At 33.8% G+C, this 25246-nt stretch overlaps 1 protein-coding gene across 1 annotated transcript in view; it reads left to right on the top strand.

The window, feature by feature from the left end:
- The window catches only part of LOC106869364 (glutamate receptor), a 702165-nt gene that overhangs the window by 675450 nt on the left and 1469 nt on the right, over window positions 1-25246 (top strand). Inside the window, exons 14-19 of the mRNA XM_014915088.3 lie at window positions 4704-4902; window positions 9110-9354; window positions 16834-16942; window positions 20455-20586; window positions 22529-22633; window positions 24950-25246. The exon at window positions 24950-25246 is cut by the window's right edge and continues 1469 nt beyond it. Of these exons, the coding sequence (XP_014770574.1) occupies window positions 4704-4902; window positions 9110-9354; window positions 16834-16942; window positions 20455-20586; window positions 22529-22633; window positions 24950-25021 (862 nt within the window). The 3' untranslated portion in view covers window positions 25022-25246. The remainder of the gene's footprint in view (window positions 1-4703; window positions 4903-9109; window positions 9355-16833; window positions 16943-20454; window positions 20587-22528; window positions 22634-24949) is intronic.

The following is a 25246-nucleotide window of genomic DNA, read 5'->3' as shown; positions in this document are numbered from 1 at the left end:
TGCAAGACAATGCTCAGTTCCAGGGTCCATTTCCTCTCTTCCTTCCATTAATCACAGAACACTGAGGAGAGTTATGGGCCCTGACATTTCTCCTCCAACTTGCATACAAACATGATTAAGCTAATTATGCATTTCTCAATTCTCTCGCATTTGAATGCATAAGCTTACTGTGTTTTATATAGATTTGAGATGGCGCAGTTTAGTATTAGATTCGCACTCCGAAAATATATATTGGCTTTTGAGTTTTGCGTTATCTTCAGACACTTCTAACTTAATAAGTATGTTTTAATGCATAACAAATAAGGTTAGAAAACCCATCTTTCAAATATATCATTTTTCCGTATGACACTGTGAAGATGGATATGTTACTAGAAAATATATATATGATATACGATATGTATTTTCAGTTTAGCAATTTTCAAATATGTATGGTAATAATGAATATTCTTTTCAGCTTTGAGATAACAAAGACCGCATTTTACTTGATAAAACTGGTTGCTTCGAGGGTTTACATATTAATATATAGTAGTCGTATTTTATTTTCTTAAGCAGTTGGTGGAGTCTGTATACAATGAAGCAAATTGGACAGTATTCAAATCTCATATATCTTCAGTTATCTTTGAAAGTGAAAGCCTATGCAACTGACTTACTGAACTTCAGTAAGCATTCAGCCTCTTCCAGCGATACATCCGCTTTTGCTCGTGACAGGAAACTAGTCTCTTTATTCAATCAATCATCTCCTATCACCGCTTTCTCACAATTCCTTGTGCAATTATTCACTCAGAATTCAAAAAGCCTGCTTCTTCGTAAGAAGGCGGCATCTAATCTACATTAAATTCTACTCACGAGAATCTTCCCCGGGGCGTGTATGCAGAAAATACTTTATTTAGATCATACTTAGCATCGATCAGGGTGGTATTTAAGATTTGTACAGAAGAATTCCTAGTAACTGTGTCAGGAAATAAATTATCATATTATTTTTATTCAATAGTAAACAATTGAAACTAAAAAAAGAATTATGTTTCCCCCTCTTTATATGAAATTGTGATATTTAATAGTTTATAATAGAGACAAACTATTGTAATATGAATATACTAAAACATTGTGAATAATTCTACAAGAAATCATATGTTTATCACACAACACTAGAAGGAATATTAAGCACTACAAAATCATAGTTTTTCTCAGTATAACTGAAAACTGACGCGAATTTTTTTAACTGAATAAATATAATGGATTATCAAAGGATTTAGATTTTTAAACAGATGGATATGGAGATGTTCCTCTGTTCTTGCTACTATATTTCTATATGACAGAACTTAAAATATATATACTTAATATATATACTTCAAAAACATAATCTAACTTCTTCGCATGCATGCAGGCGAACAATAAAGCGGTCGAAGCTGATGAAGTACGACATTGCCAAAAGCAACGTCAGTATTAAGAAATTTCGATCGGCACCTTTCGGACGAATATTCTAGAAGTCAAACTACTAAAATAAACACATTTTTACCGATCGTGAACGAATGCAACTCTCAAAGCTAACCACTCACAGACACACACACTTTTACGCCTTTCATCCATGTGGTCGTGGTCTTACTAGAACACCATCATATATATATACTCAACAAATTAAAAGGTTAGCTTATTAGTAATTAGAACCTTAACTTGAATCTAACCCTAAGCGTTAAGAGACGCTGATAAGAATTGAGGTGGTCTACAACAAAATTCGTAATCGGGACATGCTATGTACACTAGGGACTTACGTCACTTCGTCAATCATTAAGTAGAGTGCTTTGGTTATTTTAGAGTTAATTTAACTCTTATTGTAACACAAGTGGTGTTAGTCAGCACCTTCCGTCACTTTTGCGAACTCTTAATTTTGCCTTTTTATGCCGTTATTAATCTATCATTAGATATATTTATTCACATTCTAATTAAGCAAGTATAGGTATCTCAAGTAATTCAAACTATAAAACAATACTGTAAAACAATACTGATACATTATTCTGATTAATGAAAACTGAATAACCATTTACTGTATCTGTACACAGTTTACAGACTATATTTTGTATACTTTTGACCTACGTGCCTTATGTTAAAACTTAGCCTACTCCATTATAAACTGGTTAATTCATAAAGGAGGAAACAGAGAAGATACCAAAAACTATAGGCCTTTCGCTCTGACTTCACACATCAGCAAAGTCATGGAACGGATAGTCAGAGGGAAACTAGACGCATTCCTTGAAGAAAACGACTTCCTGAGTGACACACAGCACTCAACAACTCAAATGGTGGTGTAATATACTTTCACTTTGCAAACGCTTTTGACAAAGTAGATCATAGTATGATATGCCACAAACAGCGTGATCTGGGCGTAGCTGGAAAACTTGGAGATATGTTACATGACTTTCTGAAAGATAGAAGTCAGGCGTTAGTGGCCAATGGGGCCACTTCAATGTAAACACAAATAGTGAGCGGTGTCCCACAGGGCACTGTCTTGGAACCACCTTTCTTAGTGGATCTCTCAGATATTCAGAGTGGCCCTTTCAGCTGCCTGGATAGCCACCCTTGCTAGCTACGCAGAGGATACAAATGTCTCGCAGAAAATACAGAACCACACCGATGTTGCACACCTGCAGCAGGAGTTGGACTCAATTTACAGATTGGCTGAGGACAATAATATGCATTTTAGTGCTGTAAAATTCCAAGCCCTGCGTTACCAGCGTCGAAAACTGAATATGAAACTTACAGTGTACACTGGTCGACAGGGGATTACAATCCCAGAGCCTAAATCAGTGAGGAGCCTAAGTATCGACAAGAGTGATGATACTTCTTTCCAAGTGCACATTGCCAGGATGGCGACAAAGTGCAGATGACTGGCTGGCTGGATCTTAAGAACGTTCAGGACCAGGACGAAGTAAACCATGATGGTTCTTTGGCGGACATTCGTCCTCAGCCTCCTGGATTACTGCTCCCAGCTATGGTCACCCAACAGTGTAAAATTAATAGCGGACCTTGAAGTAATCCAGCGAAGCTTCACAAAGAAGATTGTCGCATTGCAACAGTTCAGCTACCGGGAAAGGCTGAAACAGCTAAGCTTCTATTCGCTGGATCGAAGGCGGGAAAGGTATGCAGTTACATACATCTGAAAGATCCTGGAAGTAATTGTACCAAATTTCGGCTTTGAAGGCTACACAAATGCCAGAACGGCTCGACACTGCACAATGCGAAAGATCCTTTCAATGCCATAATCGCTTCAGGCCCAGTTACTACAACAGTCTTGCTTTCAGGGGCCTACAGATTTTTAATATTCTCCGTAAGACCCTGAGAGACCTATACATAGTCGATGCAGGTGTTTTCAAATCAAAACCGGATCTCTTCCTGTCGAGTGACTCAGATGAACCTACCTCGCGGAAAGGGGTGAAAATTAGGGTAATGACATCAAACTCCCTTATTCAACCAATGTCACTTATTAGAAGAGGCTCTCAATAATATGTGTTGCAAAACGGTGGTGCCTCAGCATGGCCACAGCTTTGAGCTGAAAGTAATATTTATATATAAAGGGGTGAAAGAAATTGGAGAATGGGAAATTAACAATTGTTTCTTATTAATAGTAAGATGGTCTTTTTCACAGCCATTTCAATTTATACTCAATAAACATTAAATTTACATTTATGTGATATGAGAACAATCTCTTCAGAGGAAAGAAAGAGTCTGCTAAAATGTATCCATAAGCAAAAATATAACATCCAAACGTAGTACTTCATATCCGCTGATGATATTGTCCTCAGAGTAGCCACAACGTTGAGCTGAAACCTATACATACGTGTGTGTGTGCGTATGTAAAATAACGCAATATAAAACCAAAAACGAAAACGTTGGTTGTCACTAATTGTGACTGAGGCTGCTAGGTGGCATCTATATTGCTAGAAATAATAGCAAAAACCCTTAGAGCCGCAAAGAAGCGCATGTTCTTACACTGACAGGGGAAATAACCGCTACAAGCTCATTATTACTGACTACTCCATTGTTGGATGGTTTGGACAAATCCTGACTGTCAGTATGTACATTTACCATACGTGTCTATGGCTGATTCAGTAAAGTGCTAATGTGAAAATTATGAAATAATGAATGTGTGTGTGTATGTGTGTGTGTCTGCGCACAGGAGTAAATGTGTGTGTGTGTGTGTGTGTGTGTGTGTGTGTGTGTGTGTGTGTGTGCGTGCGTGTGTGTAATTTATAGTTTCCATTTGGTGATACTAGTAACCTGTAAACCAGATACAATCGGTCGAAAGTTTGTAACATCGGTAACTAAATCGAAAATACTACCCAGCTCTTGTTCTTGTTTAGTAGAGAGGGTGGGTTTTTGTTTGACACTCTGCAGAACAAAAAGCAAAACTTGTTAAAGGACTGATAAACTCTGTATAGTTAACAGCTGGGTGCAAGTGACGCGTAGACATTGTTTAAGATAACTTTCTAGAAGGTAAACTGTCACGTAACAGCAGCGTCGTAAGTTACACTCGATCATGTATACTATTTCTTTTTGGCAAGCGCATTACTGACCTGAAAGTGGTGTTGAGTCAACAGCAAGCATCGCTCAAATTTTAACGTCTCTATTATATGTTGCATCCTATGGCTGGTAGTTGCCGAAAAATCAAGGTAACACAGTTAATTGAAACAAGTCTTTCTATTTAACAGATCGCTGTCAGGCCGCATCATTGGAGGTGTGTGGTGGTTTTTCGTCCTAATCATTATTTCGTCTTACACGGCCAACCTTGCCGCTTTCCTCACGATTGAACGCATGCTCACGCCTATCGAATCAGTCGAGGACTTAGCTAAACAAACCGAAATTGCCTATGGAACGATTGGCTCCGGAACATCTAAACAATTTTTCAAGGTAAGCAAAATTCTAAATTACTTTTGGATGTTCGTTGCAGGTTTATTTCCGTTTTCTGTTCCGTTTTACAGGATTAAAATATTGAACTGCTTGCGACAATATTAGTTGAATTTTTGATTCAGTATTTTATATTATGGAAAATTGGATTCTTACACTTCTATTATATTTTTTGTAAATGTCATCTGCACCGTATACTTTAAACACACACACACACACACATACACACACACACACACAGAATTCTTTCGTTTGGTGTCATACGCGAAAAACCGCTAACAAAATGTTACCATATGATATTTCATAGTTTGTATCAAAGAAAGAGTATCTATTATTAAAACTCAAATGCTCGGAAGACATGCGCGCACGGTGGTAAAAATATAGGACGTAAACTATTTGATTATACAAAAACTATTTGAATATATTGCAATTAGCATTTGCTCAGGACCTGCGAATGAACATATATGCATACTTACATCTATTTATATAAGTATTGTTCTTATTTCTAACATATCTAAATTAATGGAGACTGTTATACCGTCTTCACTCGTCACAAGCACCGCCTACACCAAGCCAGATTTTCTTTCACCACTCACCATTTCCCTTTCGTTTAAATTAATTGTGTAAGTCAGTTTTGTTGACCAAGTCTTCAGTAAAATCTATTTAAAATAATTTCCTCCTACGATCTCCATTCTTATCCCATATTTGGGATTGCTACTTTCTTCTCTTTCAACACCATTGTGACGTTTATTGAAGATCCTTCTGTCACAATCTGAATCAACAGTGTGAGTGCAATAGTTTTCAAAGACCTACCTACCACCAGAACCAATAACATTTGCTCTTATGTAAAGAACTAGAAACTTTAATCTTTACAACCATGAATATTCCACATTAAACCAAAACACTACCAACTTAAGCCTCAATGATTTCGTTAACAGAGACCTTAGGTGCATGTTTCAGTAGTTTCATGCAAATCTTGTCTATCGAATAGCAAAAGAACTCAAAGATAATATATGTAAAAAAAAAACATTACTGCATCACAACCCCAAATAATGAGATGCACTCAGAGCCGTTACAAATTTTCAAACGCTTGACCTCGCTGTAAGTCTTTCTTGAATCGCTACAATACCTAAAACTACATTCTAATGACTAGTCCTCTTCTCAAAATCACAAAATATTTCAATCCAAAACAGCTCTCAATAATCAACAAGGTTTGGGTTAGGGCCACAATTGACATTACTACTTATGGAATGTTGCAATTACTCGATCAGGACGAAAATCTTAACTGCATGCAAGAAACATGATTTATTGACGTTCAATCACTAACAAACATGGTCTACTCATTGGTTCACAGGAGTGCACTCTCTGCCCTGTGTCTTGTCAGATGCCAATATAATGGCTCCGGATTCTTAGAGCTGGCTGGTCCTTTATTTCCACTAGTCATGAGAACCAAACTACTTGTCTATCCACCTGGCTTTGCTTTACGTGCGTGCACCAACCTGGCATCACACAACCCAACTATCTCTATAGCCTGTCCTTTTTCTGTAGAATATAAGCAACCAGAAACGGTTTAAACTGAATATAAAAGGCATCGAGGTTTCCCTCTTGCACGCTTGTGTGTAACATGGCACTGTGTTTGCTATGTTTGTACTTTTAGACGCATCATGTATTCAATCAGCTATATAACAGAGATTCATGAATGTATTTCTTGGTGTTACTCATAGGCATAAATTCTAACTATTGTAAATAAATATGTTTAATAAAGTATAACTGTCGCCAAATTATTAGATCAGTGGCAATATATCTTGTTATACGCCAAAAATCATTGTATTCGTTATTAAAATTTTAAGTGGCTCGATTATAGAATACCAAATAATCATTTCTCTGCCAGTGTGTCTTGTTAGCAAACCTCATTGCATTATTTAACTCTAGCTTACATGGATATAAGCAGTTTAATTAAAACATTACTGGTTTTACATTCTGAAGACTGTGCTTGCTAATTCACAGATTCGAAATCTATTCAATACAAATAGTGTTTAGATTTTTTTAAAAACCATTTGCTTCCTTCTGCTAAGCAACAGTGTCAGCTTTATGTTGTAAAGGAAAGCATTTCCAAATGCTGTATTAAGGTATTTTGATATTATTTGCTTTATTAGCTTTGTAATAGATACACCAAAAAAATGGAAAGAGTATTATACATTATTCCATACACAAAACCATTTTGCAAGAGAAATAGATTTCCTTAACAGAATGTATTAGAAATCCTTTCGTCTTTAAAGAATTTCTATTATTAAGACTAGCATTAACATTGCAAATTTCATTTCCATTATTCTCAGCAATGGCATTGCCATCGTTTTCAGTATTAGCGCTAGTCGAATTATAATTAATGTTATTATTTCCGTAAAGCCGCTTCTCTTAAATTTGTTGATGATATTTTTGCCGTTAAATGAAGGAATTGGAAGCAGGATTAAATATTCCATATATTTCCTTTATAATGGAAGATATTTTCCTACTTGTTTCTGTATTTATTAGGAGAGTTTAATTAAGCATCGTTATATTTGAATGAGGATGATTTTCATAAAGGCGTTAGTCACCTTTCTCTTCGTAGAGTTATGATGTGTGTTTCGATGTTCAGAAGGATTTCTCTGTGTCAGCACTTAATAATTGTAATATTCAAATCAACACGGACAACACTATAATATGAAAATTGAATAGAATAAGGAGCTCAGAATCCGATTTGCACAAGGATGGCGATTGTTCGAAAAATGCTAGGATAAAGAAAAACGAGAAAGACAAGAGAGAGCAGTAAAGCGACAAAAAATGCTCCTGAAACTAAATGGTGCAGGCTTATCATATGACCCTATATGTGATAAGCCCAAGGTTAAAACACTCTACTGTTGCTACAGGTGGTATCAAAAGAAGGAACGAGAAAGATGTGCTTTCGTTATACTAGTCAGTATAAATGCTAAGAGAATCGCAAAATAAAAATGAAAAAGATATGGAATATGAGAGTCAAAAACGAAACAAATACACTTGCACGGTTTGTATGCATAGCAAACAAGTATTAAACGAATCTATACAAAATGGTTACCTTTATTTCTAGATCTTATGACTGCATACTTTCTTTATTTCCTTCTAATACAGGTTGTAAAATATATCTTCTCTTCATCTAATCGAAGTTCATAATGAAATTTGCAAAACATTTAGTTTGGTAAATTGCTGTATGACACAACTGAAGGGAGAAAAGTTAGACAAAAAAGAAAAACAATGCGGTGGTTTTTATTTTATTTTTCTTTTAAAATCAATATAGTTTGGTTTTCAGTCCGATATAATATTTGTATAATTGATTTACTTTATGTTCTTAATAACACTGAAATTGGAAAACTATTTTTGTGAAATCCTCGGCGTCCTGAAGTATATTTTCATTCCCACTTCTCTCCTTGATCATCGGAAGAAATATGCACCAGTCTATTTCAAAAAACAATTACAATACTTTTGAAGTAAAACATCACACGACACTGACAGCCAGATTATATATTTTATTATATTATTGACGTTTAGTTTCATAAATGCTACACTAAGATCAAGGGTTCTACGCCGTTTAAAAACGGAAATTGTAACTGAAAAATACCTAGTTTTTGTAACATTATCATCATATAAATCCACGTTTGAATATTAAATGATTTATACTATTTATTGTTATCAAGCCAGTATTCTTATGTTTATTTCTACTCTTTTACTTGTTTCAGTCATTTTACTGCGGCCATGCTGGAGCACCGCTTTTAGTTGAGCAAGTCGACCACAGGACTTATTCTTTGGAAGCCTAGTACTTATTCCATCGGTCTATTTTGCCGAACCGCTAAGTTACGGGGACGTAAACACCAGCATCGGTTGTCAAGTGATGTCGGGGGGACAAACACAGATACAAACATATACACACACATACACACATATATATATATACATATATACGACGGGCTTCTTTTAGTTTCTGCCTACCAAATCCACTCACAAGGCTTTGGTCGGCCCGAGGCTATAGTAGAAGACACTTGCTCAGGGTGCCAAGCAGTGGGACTCAACCCGGAACCATGTGGTTCGTAAGCAAGCTACTTACCACGCAGCCACTCCTCTAGATTATTTTAATTTGATGAAATTCTCACCATTAAATGTAACATTGATTCTATTTATCTGTTTTGTTGTTATTTCGCAGGATTCAAACAACCCCACATATCAGAGGATGTGGGCCTTCATGTCATCAAACCCTAGTGTGTTTGTCAAATTAGTAAAGGACGGAGTGCACAAGGTGCGGAACTCCAAGGGAAAGTATGCCTTTCTTCTAGAGTCATCAAGTAATATTTACATTAATAATCGCAAACCGTGCGATACCATGATGGTCGGTGGAACACTTGACTCAAAAGGTTTCGGTATAGCAACACCTAAAGGTTCTCCCATCAGGTAAGTACAAATAAATATAACATTGATTATTGTCATACCACAATTCGTATTTAATATTTGATTAGCTGAGTGGAGGCGTAATGGCCCAGTGGTTAGGGCAGCGGACTCGCGGTCATAGGATCGCGGTTTCGATTCCCAGACCGGGCGTTGTGAGTGTTTATTGAGTGAAAACACCTAAAGCTCCACGAAGCTCTGGCAGGGGATGGTGGTGAACCCTGCTGTACTCTTTCACTGCAACTTTCTCTCACTCTTACTTCCTGTTTCTGTTGTGCATGTAATTCAAAGGGTCAGCCTTGTCACACTGTGTCATGCTTAATATCCACGAGAATTTCGTTAAGGGTACACGTGTCTGTGGAGTGCTCATCCACTTGCACGTTAATTTCACGAGCAGGCTGTCAATTTTTCACGAAGACAACCACACGGGAAGATTATAAAGGCATATGAATTCCTCTATATTCTTGTAGGAAGAATATAGAAGTATGTGAATTCCTTCGCGCTCAAGAAGATAGAGTCTGCCACTGAGGCAGCACAAAATAAAGTATTAGATAGATTTTCGCTCTCTATTCCACTTTGTCTACCATGAAAGTATTTAAGATGCAGAGTAAACATTCTAATTGTAACATGGAAGACTTCAACATGTAGAATACACGCATTCTGTATAATGTTAACATGTTCTTTGAAAATATTTGCTTGCCTTATTGCTAGTAATTAAATTGTTTTTCTGCTATTGTAGTCTCTAATTTAAAAGATAAAAACCAACCTGATTTTCACCGGTTTGAACTCAGATCATGTAAAATTTTAAAAATCGAACAGATTTAGCCAATAAAGCCTCTACACATTAAGGTTAATTTTAATCCAACATCGCAATTAGGTATAAAAATCGGCTGGTCATTTAGAATGAAACAATTCGAAATTGGGGAAGTACAGCCTTTACGGTTTTGTTGTTTTTGTGTTCAATGTTGTAGTATTTCGCATTAAATTGGTAGCTGCCCGAAATGCATAACTGCAGGTCTATCGATATTTTTCATATGTCATATCAGGTTTAACTAGTAACTTTCAGTATATAGTGACCGCTTTTATTGGATAACAAAATACATTTTTACTTTATGAATTAATGTAACGTCGCCCTTCTCAGAGTAATCCCTTATTCAATGCTCAACCGTTAGAGGTTGGCCGTCTATCCAAGAACAAAGATCAGGCCTACTCTGGAACAAAGGGAACAAATACATCAAAATGCTCAGACCCTCCATACATATGCATATATTCTTTTATGTGTTTCAGTCATTTTGACCGGAGCCATGCTGGTGCACCACCCTTTTTAAGCCTAGTGCTTATTATGTCGGTCAATTCTGCCGAACAGCTAGATTACGGGGACGCAAACGCACCAGCATCGGTTGTCAAACAATTTTGGGGAGGACAGAAACACAAACACATATATACGACAGGCTTCTTTCAGTTTCCGTCTACCAAATCCACTCACAGAGCTTTGATCGGCCCGAGGATATAGTAGAAGACACTTGCCTAAGTAGCCACGCAGTGGGCCTGAACCCGGAACCATGTAGTTGGTGAGCAAGCTACTTACCTCACAGCCACTCTTGCGTCTATATATATAAAATGTTCAATGTACATAACAACATAACTTTCTTTATATTACCATACATCAATTTACTAGTAAATGTATTTAAGAAATTTTCGATTTGGGGGCGGGGGGAGAATAATTTTATATAAAAAATAATTTTAGTGTAAAACACGCAGAACGAATTTAAAGTTTTTTCTTTTATTTTAATAAAAACAAAATAGCGTTTATAATACACTAGCGAATGCGGTAACTGTTTTTGAAATAAAATTGTTACTTTGGTGTCAAAGATTGTCTCCAGGATCGCCAAAAAATAAAATAAAAACAAGAATATGCGTTCAGTTGTATGAAGGTGTATAGCAGATTTTCAGTTCGATATTTTTTTGTTTTATTTCTCCACTAAAATACATTTTATTGACTCAAATATGTTTGTTCTTTTTCGTAATATAGTGATAAAATTGTGATTGTCACACACCGTCTGCAAACATATTATTCACTCAGGATATTAAATACTTCGAAAGCTAACTGAATGAAAGTACAAATATCAGTATTACAGAATTTAATTGCCAGATATTTGTGAAAATCTACAGAAAGCTAACAAACACGATGTGTGTGTGTGTGTTTATAATAGATGACATTTGCACAAAATAGTATAGACTTGTAATCTATCTCTTTTCCTAACCACACATACATACACGCGTACACACACACACACATACATTTATATATATATATATATCTGTGTGTGTGTGTGTGATCGAGAAAGAGATATACAGATTACATGCCTATAGTATTTGTATGTGCAAATGTCATTTAGTATTTTTGCACTTTGAGCAGACAATTATCTACGAAGAGCTGTAAACATATTTTTGTAAGAAATTTTGCTTCTTATGTATTCATATTTTGTTGTTTATTTCTAAGTTAGACTATGCAAATGGTGTTCACATTTATTGTATATTACGTTTTTACGAAGACGAAATATAGAAAATACAAACTAAAATATTTCAAATACATGTAGGAAACGAGTAAAACATTTCTTTTTCTGTAGTCAATTATAGTAACATAAGGGAAATAAAAGTTTGACAATGTGATCAGGAAATCTTACTGAAACATTGCTACAGTGATATTACAAATAACCTGTTACACACAATACCTACACATCTGTATTAGATGCTTCACTCTCTTTCAAATTGCATATACATACGTATGTGGGTAGGTGTGATTGTTTGTAGGTGTTGAGAAATAAAACATCCTTCTGAATTGCTAGCATTCTTTTAGCATTGTTTTATTCTTATGTTAAGAACTTTGCTGCTTTTCTTCCATTTGTTCTGATTTTGTTTTATTATTGATTTCATTACACACAAAACACAAATATTCATGTGTCATATTTTTTTTAACGTACTACAAATTATTTAACATTACTTTTTTTTTTTTTTACTTTAGTATTAAGTTTATGGAAGAAAGGCTCTGAATTCACCAAAGAACTTTTTGCCATAAAACTTATAAATACTATTTTTGATCATTTACATATAAAAGAAAATACTGTCTTCATATGTAAAACAGAAAACATTAAAATATCGCAGAACAGATGAATTTTATATTGGAAAGCTGTAAGAAAATATATTTCGCAGTATTGAAGCATCATACATATTATTGAAGAGGGAATGTATAATAGTAATTATATTTATTGCAAAAGCAAATGTTATTTGTTATTCAGGGCAGTGTTTGTTCAAACTGTAATCGAATATTTCAAAGGGTTGAATTTGTAAAGGTGGCATCTGTTGAATATTTAGTTTGTTTTATTAAATTATTTCAGAAACTAATTTCGGTTATATATATTAAAGGTTGTATATATGATGTAATATATTTGGAGAATACTAAGTAGCTTGCAGCATGAATCTATTTTACGTACATCAAAGAACGAAACGTAAACTCAGTAAAATTAGTTAGATAAAATTCTTTGTGTGCTGTAAAAGCACTTAGCGGTGACATTATTGTCCATATCTTGTGACGGAATCTCGAATGCCTTTAGAAAAAAATCTCAGAATATACATGCATTTTTTTTTTATTTGTAATACACGGCACTCGTATATAATATTTTATTATCTATGAATAAGAAATAAAACTGAATAGAAAATATAAAATCAGCATGAAATGATGATTTAATCATTGATTCAATTGTTTGCTAAAACACAAAAAATATTGCCGAGAAGCAGCACGATCATCTTTTAAGATTCTCATAACAAAGAAGATGGCATAATATTAAACCATCTACAACTCTTAAGTTAGCAGTTTGTCGACAAAACGACAATATTGTTAGGTGGAAATAAAGCTATTCACGATGGATGAAACGTTGTAGAAATAAGCTGAAACGTTAAAATATTGCGGCATAAAATATTTCAGATTGTCACGTCAAATATAAGCTCAGACATCAACAGAATAATTTTCCTCTCATTAATGAATTCAATATTTCTTAATTAAATAAATAGTAATTACTGGAGCTGTAAACATATAGTAAATATTTCAATAAAATGAATATAATCCTACAGGTAAGAAAGTCAAAACTATTCTGCGTAGCAAAATCGGTAGACACAAGCAGTGTTGACGTCTGTTTGTAAGCGGACGTGCGTGAGAGTGTGAATATATTAGTTTATATGTACATACATAGTTATGTGTACATATTAGGATATATAGGGGTGCTTATGCACATCTATGGGTATAAAGAGATATATATACACACATATACGAATGCATATATATATATATATATATATATATATGCATGCTCTTTGGGAGAATATATATTGAAGTTGAGGGTCCCTGAAACCCAGGCTGTTGCAGTAACTGGTGCTGAAGTGAAATGGCATTGCTGGGATATTTCGCACTGTCGAACCGTTATAGCAATGTTGTAGCTTTCAATATCAACACATAAAATTCCTTTGAATATCTTCTAGAGACATATTACTGCATAGCTGGGAGCAGTAATCCAGGTGGCTGAGGACGAATGTCCTCCAGAGCACCATCATGGTTTCCTTATCACTAGTTCTGAATGATCTCAGGATCGAGCCAGCCAGTCGCCTGAAATTTGTCGCCATCCTGGGAAAAGTTATCATCACTCACGTGGATACCCAGTCCCTCTGAGATTTAGGCTCTGGGATTGTAATTCCCTGTGGATCAGTGTAACTGCAGCGCAGGGCTTGACCGTTTACAGCGTTAAACTGCATATTCTTAAACTTAGCCCATCTGTAAATTGATTCCAACTCCTGCTGCGGATGTGCAGCAAAACAGGGGTCCTGTATTTTCTGCGAGACACCCGTATCGTCGGCGCAGCTGGCAAGGGTGGCTATCCGGGTAGTTGGGAGCATATCTGATAGGACCACTATCAAAACAGTGGTCCCACCTGTGCTTGCTTGCACTGAGTTATACCTGAGAACATGAGACATTCGGCCCATTTGAAATTGGGGAAGTTAAAATCAGCCAAATGAAATATGGTCACGTGGTGTTTCAGTTGCATGAGGATATCTTTAATTCTTGTGATGCAAACTTCAAACTTGCCTATGTGGTTTGTAGCAAACGGTGGGCAATATGTGTTGCATATAACTATATTGTGTTGTCTTATGTATACAGTTAGAGTGTCACATACTGAATTTGAGTATGACAGTAAATATATATATATATAGAGATGCAGGTATGGCTGTGTGGAAAGTATCGTTCTTGCAAACCGCATAAATATAATGGTTTTCCGAATAGCTTCCGTTGGAATATTCCTCAGATGTTGTAATTTTAAACCCGAGCCTTCCAGAGAATACAATGGTGAATACGCCTCGGATGTGAACCTCAAACTTTTTTACAAAATAAACTACAATAGGACACCTGAATGACACCCATGCGTGTGTGTGTCTGTGTGTTTGTGCGTATGTTCGCGCGCGCGTGCCATTGTTGCTATATACATCGTTCTTAATATGAAGTAGTCTTTTTAATTAAGCATATATGTTTTTCAACTTTTGTTTATATAATTTTGCTCGCTTATCCACACAAACCAGAAGCTATGAGGGGGGAAATGTCTGATTATACTACATAAATCGATCAATTTCGGAGATTGACATGTGAAGAAGAACACATTGTAGTTTTATCATTAACAGTGTAGCTATTATTGTTGATGTTTCGGTTTTTGTATTTAATGCTTTTGTTGTTTTCCAATTTATTGTTTATGTGGTGTTTGCTCTCGTTCAGATGTTCCGCAAGTGATAACACATAAACGGAAATTATAAGTCTAGTCATATCAAATATATATGTGAATAAATAAAACAATTTAAGGTGAATTAAAGAGATATCAGTGAAGTATCATAAGCAACATGTACATCATCGATTTATCATATAAATTTTTATCTAACTCCAGTACCGAAGAGCATTGAATAGATGCATGCATAATTCATAATGCATAACATACATACACACATAAACGGAAAAAAACAAGCATATGTGAATGTATATGTGTGTGTGTGCGTTGTATTCGTGTTTATCACCTCTCTTGATATACAGGTTGTCCACAAAGTTTGGGTACACGGGGATTAACACACATTTTAAGAAACTATTATTTCTTATATTTAATTGTTTATGTTATGATTTTATTTACTCCATATGTCCAGACTTTGTGGACACCCTGTATAACAATTTGGCCCTCATTGAATGATTTCAGTAATGCTACAGGTTTAATTTTGTTACTTGTAGGAAAATTCACAGGCTTTTCTACTAGTCAAGAATGTGGTGATGTGAGTGGTATCATGTAATCATTTAGATTGCTTAACGTAATGCATTCAGAGAGAGTCAGACACGAACTGAGGAAGAAAGTAGAATCGAATTCAGCACTCGACTGGCCCTTTATATATCAAGTTAAGTGATACGAAAGGCGACGCATAAAATTTCGAAGAAAACGACAAATGCAAAAATATCCTAATATGTTTTTTTAAAACTAATCCAACATGATTTGAACAAAAATGAAAAAAATATATATAATTATAAATTAAAAACAGTAAAAACAACTTATTAAAAAGATTAAAACGTTTACAAGAATCCGTAATATAGTGTATAACAAATTCTTCAAAATAAGATAACGCGAATACAATTAAAAATTACTGCAACTAAAGTATGATTAGGATACATTTTTTATGACAGATATGAGTATTTAATCAGATATATATTTATGGCATCGTTGAATTATTCAGACAAAATAACGCCCTCCGACCCACAGTTTCACATCTTTCAAAGTCCTACACCGACCTACAGATTATTTAAATACCCGGCCATTATTCTGAATACACAAAAAATGGAGCCTAGTATTGATTCATCAAAGGAAGTCTTAGAAGTTCCACAGGAAAGTGATAAAGTCTACAAAATGTTTGCAACAGACATGGATAGTCTCTTTATCAACGTTTCTCAAATGAATATCATAAACATAATATTAAGCGAGGTGCATACACGCAATAAAATAAAATCCTCTAATATGTCAGAATTTTTAGAAGGCAGACAAAGATGAACAAACAGACTTAGAATCTTTTTAAAAACACTTTCCCTAAATTTACAACAAATTCATAGACTAAAACATACGAACAAAACCAGTTTACTTAATTCCTTATTTAGAACTAAAAAAAAGAAGAAAAAAAACAAAGCGAAAGACCTATCCAAACGATGATAGGGACGTCATCACACACATGTGATGTCTCTAAGAAATTCCTTATGGTGAAATTAAACATTTTCGGTACTATACATTTGTTTTACCTTGTGAATATGACCGTGGTATAAGTGATAAATGTAATTTTAAAGTAAGTATTTACGTCGGGTAAATACATTTCATATTGTAAATGCTGAAACACCTAACAATTTCTGTTTATTTTTGTATTTAGAGATTCAGTGACATTAGCAGTTCTTGAACTTAAAGAAGAAGGTTCTTTGCATAAACTGTATCAGAAATGGTGGTATGAGAAAGGCCAATGCGGTTTCGATTCAGGAGGCGTAAGTATTAAATTATTTACTCATAAAACAAATGAACAATTCTCATTATTAGTTCCTTTTTCTCGTTTTGTGCAAATTAAAACATTAAGCATATCTATGGGATCAGAGAATATACGTAGACACAAATTGAAACAGAGGGAACAACGGTTCTTATCCAAAGTTCAGAATAGTGTTCATGGCGTGTTTAAATGAACGTTCACCCTTCTACCCCTATATTTCTTCTTACTTCAGTTAACCCATTTTATCTTTCAGCTACATTGTCACCTTAATTTCATCCCACCACATCTGTCCGGCAGCTTATTTTCTTTTCATTTGTCTTTCATTTTCCATCTAGCATTCAGTTTCTCTCTTCCTCTTTTCTCTATCTATGTATGAAGGCTGTTGTTTTGCGTTTCCCATCAGTTTCAGCCATTCTTTCTATTATCTCTACCAAATAATACTTGTCTTACCAGTGCAGAATAATACCAGTGTCCTCGTATCTTGTTTTATCATAACTATACATGTATATATTGCATATTTTTGTATTCAAATATACGCGTATACACACACTCACACACACACACATATATATATATATATATATATATATATATATATATATATATGTATATATATATAAATATATATATATATATAAATGAGCTGGTGATGTGTAGAGGAAATTCATTTAATGTTTTCGTTAATACATCGGGTAATTCCACAATTTAGCAGACGTATCCAGCGGTACATTTATATTTATTAAATTGTCAGCGTTAATTTTCAATCAAATATTATTTCCAATTGTCTAAAATATTATGATTCTAAGAGAAATAAATCACCGCTCTAGGCGTCGTCCATTTGGAATTTTGTGCAAGTAATATACATAACAACTTTCCTTTCTAATTTTGCGTGCAACCTGACGTAACATTGCTTAAAAATAATTTTACGTCTTGATTTTGATATGAAAATATGACAAATGGCCATTATTCTTTCTGCTGGTGTGTTTATTGAAAACTCTATCAAAAGTCATTGAGTATAAAATAGGACTAGAAACCAGACAACTGAAGAAAGCCATCAACGAAGTAGGCACTCCTTATTTAAGAGTTGCCTGCGGACTCTCCTCTCACGAGTCTCTCTCAAATAATGGTCGAATAAATAAGATGGACAATATAATTTAACATAAATATCATTCATCAAGCCAATACGAACAGCACTGAATCCTTACTATAGGTATCATAACAATGTTAGCGCTTGGTAGGAAGACAACTACAGCGGTTACAAAATAATTTTATTCATTATCAAATAAAAAAAATAAAAACAGTCGTATCCAGAATTTAACGAAAGAAAATAATCTTTGTTTGCAACTTGATTTGCTGTTCTAACTGAGTTTGGGAGTGTGAAAGCTTGGAAGAAAATTTTTACGATGGAGCTATCAAGAGAAGTAGGTTATCAGTTATATTTACAAGGCTACAAAATCGTTGTTACAGTAAACTAATTATACATCCCAATGTGAAACCTAGACTGTATATCATACTTTGGAATCAACAGTCCCAGCAATAACTAGGTAAAGTGTAATGATCTTCATTGTCAGTTTCTGTGAATGACTAGAGAAGAAAAAGTAGCTAAATGTTAGAGAAATATTTGTATAAAAGGCTGAGGTGTTTTTAGTATTATAGAAACAAGCAGATTAACCGAAAGACCGATAATCATATAAATTATACAAACATCACAAAATCTAGTTCTGAGTAATCTAGTCAAAATATAGTCAAAAGACTTGGGGATCGTCTAACTGATATATTGCTGGCTACATATAGTGAAATAAATATATAACATTTTGTTAAATCAGATTATAGATAGAGTCACAATGGAAATTCAGAGGAGAAAGGAGGAAAAAAGACACAAATTTGCTAATACATGCATGACACAAATGAAATATGTATGTTGGACGCATTTGTGACGGAATGATGAATGAGGCTGGATGAATAACTGAATCGCTACTCCAATCTTTGTAACTATTGTTTCTCGTATCGTAACACATGAAAAGTTCACATACGATACTTCTTTATGAAAAGTTCACTGTATAGGCTCAATATGCAGCGTAAAAATAATATAAAAGTTGTGATCACTGAAATATATAGAAATGTGTGAAGATTAATCAAATGAGAACACAGACTGACAGAAGAACACAAACTGCGTTTGATATAGAAGAAACATTTTAATATTATCGTTATTATTTTTGTGGCTCCTACAATGAAATTATTATTATTATTATTATTATTATTATTATTATTATTATTATCATTATTATTATTTTCTTCATCATTATTAATAGCACTAATAATGCCACTGTTTGCATAAAATATTAGTATTTGTATTGATGCTGCGTAAGGTTCAAAGGCATGCGACCGTTAAAAGATTATTTCACGCTTGCGTAGATTTGTATAGCGAGGAATGATCAATGAGACCGTATATCTGCCGCAATAAGGTTAACAATGTCAGTCAATCTTCAAAACAATGATCTGGTTTGAACAGAAATTTATCATAGATGGAAAGAAATTTATAATACATGAATTTTATATCAGAAGGTAAATCCTGCTGTCGAGCACTGCAGCAATAATGGGGTCGAATTCAAAAAAAAAAAAAAAAAAAAAGACTTCACTATCATTATATATATATATATGGGCGTTGCAGTGTGGTAAGAAATTTGCTTCCCAAAAGCATGGCTCCAGGTTCAGTCCCACTGCGCGGAACTTTGGACGTCTTCTGCAATAGCTCGGGCCGACCAAAGCCTTGCGAATGGATTCGGTTGTCAGAAACTGAAAGAAACCCATCGTCTGTGTGTGTGTGTGTGTATTACCATCACTCGACAATCGGTGTTGGTGTGTTTACATCCCTGTAACTTAGCAGTTCGGCAAAGATCCCGATAGAATAAGAACCAGGCTTAAACAAGCATAAGTGCTAGGATCGATCCGTTCAGTTAAAATCCATAAAGACGATGCTCCAGCATGACTGCAGTCTAAGGACTGAAACAAGTACAAGAATATATGAAATTCAAGTTTCCTAATTCTGAGTTTTAAACTTCCGTACTTCGGACAATATTTGAAGGAAGAGAAAGAAAAGGGGTTACTGTTAGTAATATTATTCAATATAAAAAAAAACACAAGATCAATAAAGGGTTTTATTGTTTACATATGCAAAATAATACTTAAATAATGCCAAATGTGATTAGTTTGGCAGAGAGCTGTGAGATGAAAATATTCGCTAAAACGACAAACCCGTTAATGGTATTATAAAATGAAAACATTATTATGGTGGTATATGTAAATATAGTTTTACCATTTCATTTATATGAGAACCAAGATTATTGTATGCGATATATGCTTTGTATTAGATAAGATCAGTCATTAACTTGAAGCGATAAAACAGCACACTCAATTCATAAGATTTGAATACACTAATCTAAGATCTCTTATATCTAAATTCAATTCTTTTTCCAATTCCGATGAATACTTTATAAATTATCTTTCATACAGGACTCGAAGAAACGCGAGTTGTCACTAAGCAACGTAGCTGGTGTGTTCTATATTTTAATATGTGGACTAGCACTGGCTATAGCCCTTGGAATTCTGGAGTTTGTCTGTAAATTAAAATGCCACGGAAATAAAGTAAGTTTTGTTTATTTTTAATTTTCATTCTATGCATAAACAAATGGTTTATTCATTATAAATGAACATAATTTATATGCTTCGTACTTTGTGTGAATAAATATTTTACGTGTACATTTATCAAAATCGAATTAGATATGTTGATAGAAAAATTCCAAGGCGCACTCTTCAAGCCGAGCCAAACTGCAAGAAGTAAACCAAGAACGGGATGATGATGATGATGATGATGATGATGACTAATTCTGACAAGACCCCTATTTTCTTATCCTTCGACTTTCCAGGAATGGTGGATGGATGGATGGTTATATACATACGGATAACCATACGTAATTACATGCTCTCAAACATTGACATATTTCCCTATTTCTCTTTTAGTCTAAACGATTCATAGGCCTACGAAGGAATTTGCAGGAGATGCATAGTTCATTGGAAACCCTCTTTTTTATATTTCTGGTTACTTTGAGTAAATCCTTGAGCCACTCATATTAAGAAACTCTATACCTATTTTGCTTACACATGTATATGAGTGCATGTGTACATGCGTGTATGTGGGTTATGAATAAGTACACATAACAATTTCAATCTAAAATTAGACACACTGAACACACGTTGTAATATTTAATTTCACTAGATTGTTTTTCTCACGATACGAATTATTTTCTTTCCTCTATCGTTGGGTCTACTCTGCTATTTCCCAAAAGCTTTCGTCAGAGAATATTTAATATGCTTGCATAACTTATCGGATAATTTTAAAATAAATCTATTCTGAGATTTTTCAACATGAAAGTATTTATTTCTATTAACCCTTAAACATTAGACATCATTCCTTGATTTTTAATCAGAAAACAACGGTCATCATCAACTGATAATTAAAAAAAAAAGTTTACATCGTTACGGCCATCATAAGAGGGAAGTGAATTTTTATGGCACTTTTCGATAATGAGCCAGTAAATTTTATTCTGCAAGAGACTAACAATTATTATAGTTCGGTAGTTATTTCAAGTGAAAATAAATATAACAATTAAACTTAAGAAAAGGTGTCCTTAGAATATATAGAGGTGTGGTTTTTACCTTAAAACTATTTCTATAAGAGACGACCATGTTTTATTGTTCAGTTTATGTTTTACATTTATAATATTCTGCATCAAGCTGTAAATGTATAGTCATAGCAACTCATGGTTACGTCTCATTCGACGCTGGTTGAATTATCTTAAAATAAAAGGGAATTTCCAAGATGGATACAAAAGCTGATAAACCGTTATGCGCGGTCTTTGTTGATATTATATGTTATCTGATAAACTGATAGCATTTTACTGTGTCAGGTTGTATTAATATGTAAGGCAATATTGAAGTTGATGAAAGAGTCGATAGTGGATGTATATTGGTTCCATTGAGCTATATACAATACACACACGCTCTGTGTATGTGTGTATACATAACGTATGCAATATACACCTAAGCATATACATTATATATATATATATATATATATATATATATATAAATTATATACGTAAACATATAAGTTTATATATATATATATATATATGCAATATATACGTAAGCACATATATATATATATATATATATATATATATATATATATATATATATATATATACACATGCAAATAAGTATCCATATGCATCTATACTTTAATATACAAATACATTATATGTATGCGCGTGTACGGATAATAAGCCTTGTCAATTTCATACATTTCATTATAGGATGCCGATTGTGTTATATATATATATAGAGAGAGAGAGAGAAGAGAACCAATGTTTTATCCCTAACATTATTATTATATATATATATATATATGTTAATGTTGGTTACAGCGTGCATGTGACCATCAACATCACTATAGAATTCTGAATCTAATACTTTTCGCTATGCACTTTTCATACACATTTTTAGATGACTTTCGTTTATCTTTCAGGGTGAATATATTCCTGGCCGAAAGTCAGGCGATGGAATTTCTGGTGACAAAGATGGACCTGGCCATCTATGCCCCGATTATATGCCTGAAAAAGCTGTTTCTACGGTACAGTATACACATATACATATGTATGTGTGTGTGTGTGTGTTTTATCATTGTTCACTGTTTACATTTACACCTTTGTATCTGGTTCATATTATAAATAAGTGGGAGCAACTATATGCTTTCGAAAAGGAAATCTTTGATGATTTTAGCAAGATTTAAAGTTAGTTTACACACACCGCACACACAACGTTTGCTAATGGCGATCCCAAATTGATGTTATTTACCATCACCATTTTCACTAATGTTTTCGTGACAAGTTATTGTTATATAGAAGTGTGTATGTGTTTCTATTATCCAACAGTTAAGCTAACGTGAGTATCACTTTCGATTGTATCCAGTTTAGTCGTCTATAAGTAGTTGCTTTGTCGTACTTCCTGTTAAATCCAATATAAGTCACGAATTAAATTTAAATAACATTCTGCATATAATTTATGTTAATCTGTTTCTGATCTCCCGATATTTGCAACTTCAAATCACTCGAATAAATTTTGTTGTTTGCATTATCCTGCTACATTCACAGAGGTGTGTATTGATAACTGTTGAATTGAGAAATTATGATTCAGAAAATTGATGAAGTAAATGTATTATTTCTCATTCGTATTTTCTAACAAGAAACCTATTAAATATGTTTTTGTTTCAAGTACAATCATTATTTATGCAACATATATTTGCTGAAATTCTCTAAATAATATATCTACATCTATACAAATATTTTCAATAGATATTGCCGACACAAACGTATATATCTATCAATAGTATTAGCAAAGTGAAGACGAAACGTAAACTGAATTTGTTTTGTTTGTTTTTGATTTTCTGTATTCACAGATGTGTTTAATTAAAACCCTGAACCTAGGCTGCTATAAAGCAATGAGACATTAAATTTACCATTATAATGTTAATGAACCATTTGAATTTCTGTATACCCATAAAGGAAGTACACATATTAAATGGCGTTTTATATATCCTATATATTTATATCTGCTAGTAGATCAAATGTTCTTATAAATTTGTCATTCAATGTAGATAATTTGTAAATAGGTATTTGATTTTATTCCTTATTATCTACAGCACATACACAAAAATGAAACACGGTAGCTGAATATTATATGCTATTGAACTCATTTGAATAAACGTATTCCAATTATAATTTTACCAAAAATATTATTTAACTGAAATAGATAAAGAATATGAAAAAAGATACAATAAAATTAATGCAGGCAGACACATATTCTTGACTAAGAAATGACTTAAACTCTCATCCATAAATGTACTAGGCAAAGAGTAAGATCAACAGGATATACCAGACATGCGTAATTGCGTCAGAAAACAGAGCCTAATTCACTGTGATGTGAGTAAATTATGAAGAGAGTAGTTTATACATATATAAATTTGATTTTAGGATATTACAATCCAGCATACACATATACGCATATATATATATATATATGTGTGTGTGTGTGTGTGTGTGTGTGTGTGTGTGTGTGTGTGTGTGTGTGTGTGTGTGTGTGTGTGTGTGTGTGTGTGTGTGTGTGTGTGTGTGTGTATTATATATATAATTGTTAAAGAGGACAACAAACGTCAAGGCACGACAAACATTTCAATTCATATCCCAGAAACAGTTGTAAGACTGAATATTTTTCCCAATAATAATAATGTGTATGACTTGAGATGTGTGCCCTGCCTTAAAGTTTGTTGTCCTCTTTAACAATTATATATCTGTTATATCGGAAATCTGCAATGGCTCTATAACTAACATCACGGCTATAACCTTCGAGCCTTAATAATTCGTTACAGCACTTACGTAGCGTACCTATATATGTACATATTACTCTGCATTAATGTATATGGATGAGAAAAGTTATGTAAAATATTCTGCACGTATCTCACTGACCGTTGTGGTCCTTAAAATTATAATCCAATACTTCATCTCAATTGTGTTAACCAAGAATTGATACTGAATTTAGCACATGATATATTATGTATATCTTTGCCGTAGAAATCTTTTGTAAATAAGTGCAGAAATAATTGTGCAATAAGGTTTCGATGACATTTGATACAGAGACAAGATGTCAAATATAATCCTACTCACGCATTTGAAATATATATATATATATGTGTGTGCGTGTGTGTGTATGTGTGTGTGTGTATGTGTGTGTGTGTGTGTGTGTGTGTGTGTGTGTGTGTGTGTGTGTGTGTGTGTGTGTTTTATTACATTTATGGTTTTAAGAATAATTAAATTTTGAAAATCTTTCGTTCCCGTATAATCTTGAAATTAAATTTTCACTAAACTATCTGCTTTCTTTCTTATGTTTTTAGTTCACGTACACTGCTCCACAACTGATAGCGTTTGAGTCTTATGCTGACGGCAACTCCCATACGCAAGTATAACAGCAGCTAGGAGTGTTGTGCAGAGACACAACCGAAGGCTATGAGACATAAACGCGACAGTAGACAGGCCACTGTCCACCCCTCTGATGTGTGAATCCGACAAAAAATATAAACCAAAAACTAAACTGCCAATTGAACCATTGTTTCGGATATTATATATATATGTATATATATATATATATATATATATATATATATATATATATATATATATATATATATATA

The sequence above is a fragment of the Octopus bimaculoides genome, chromosome 1 (assembly GCF_046866305.1).
Source record: "Octopus bimaculoides isolate indiv1 chromosome 1, ASM4686630v1, whole genome shotgun sequence".
NCBI classification, from domain to species: Eukaryota; Metazoa; Mollusca; class Cephalopoda; order Octopoda; family Octopodidae; genus Octopus; species Octopus bimaculoides.
This window is presented reverse-complemented; position numbering and strand designations above follow the sequence as displayed.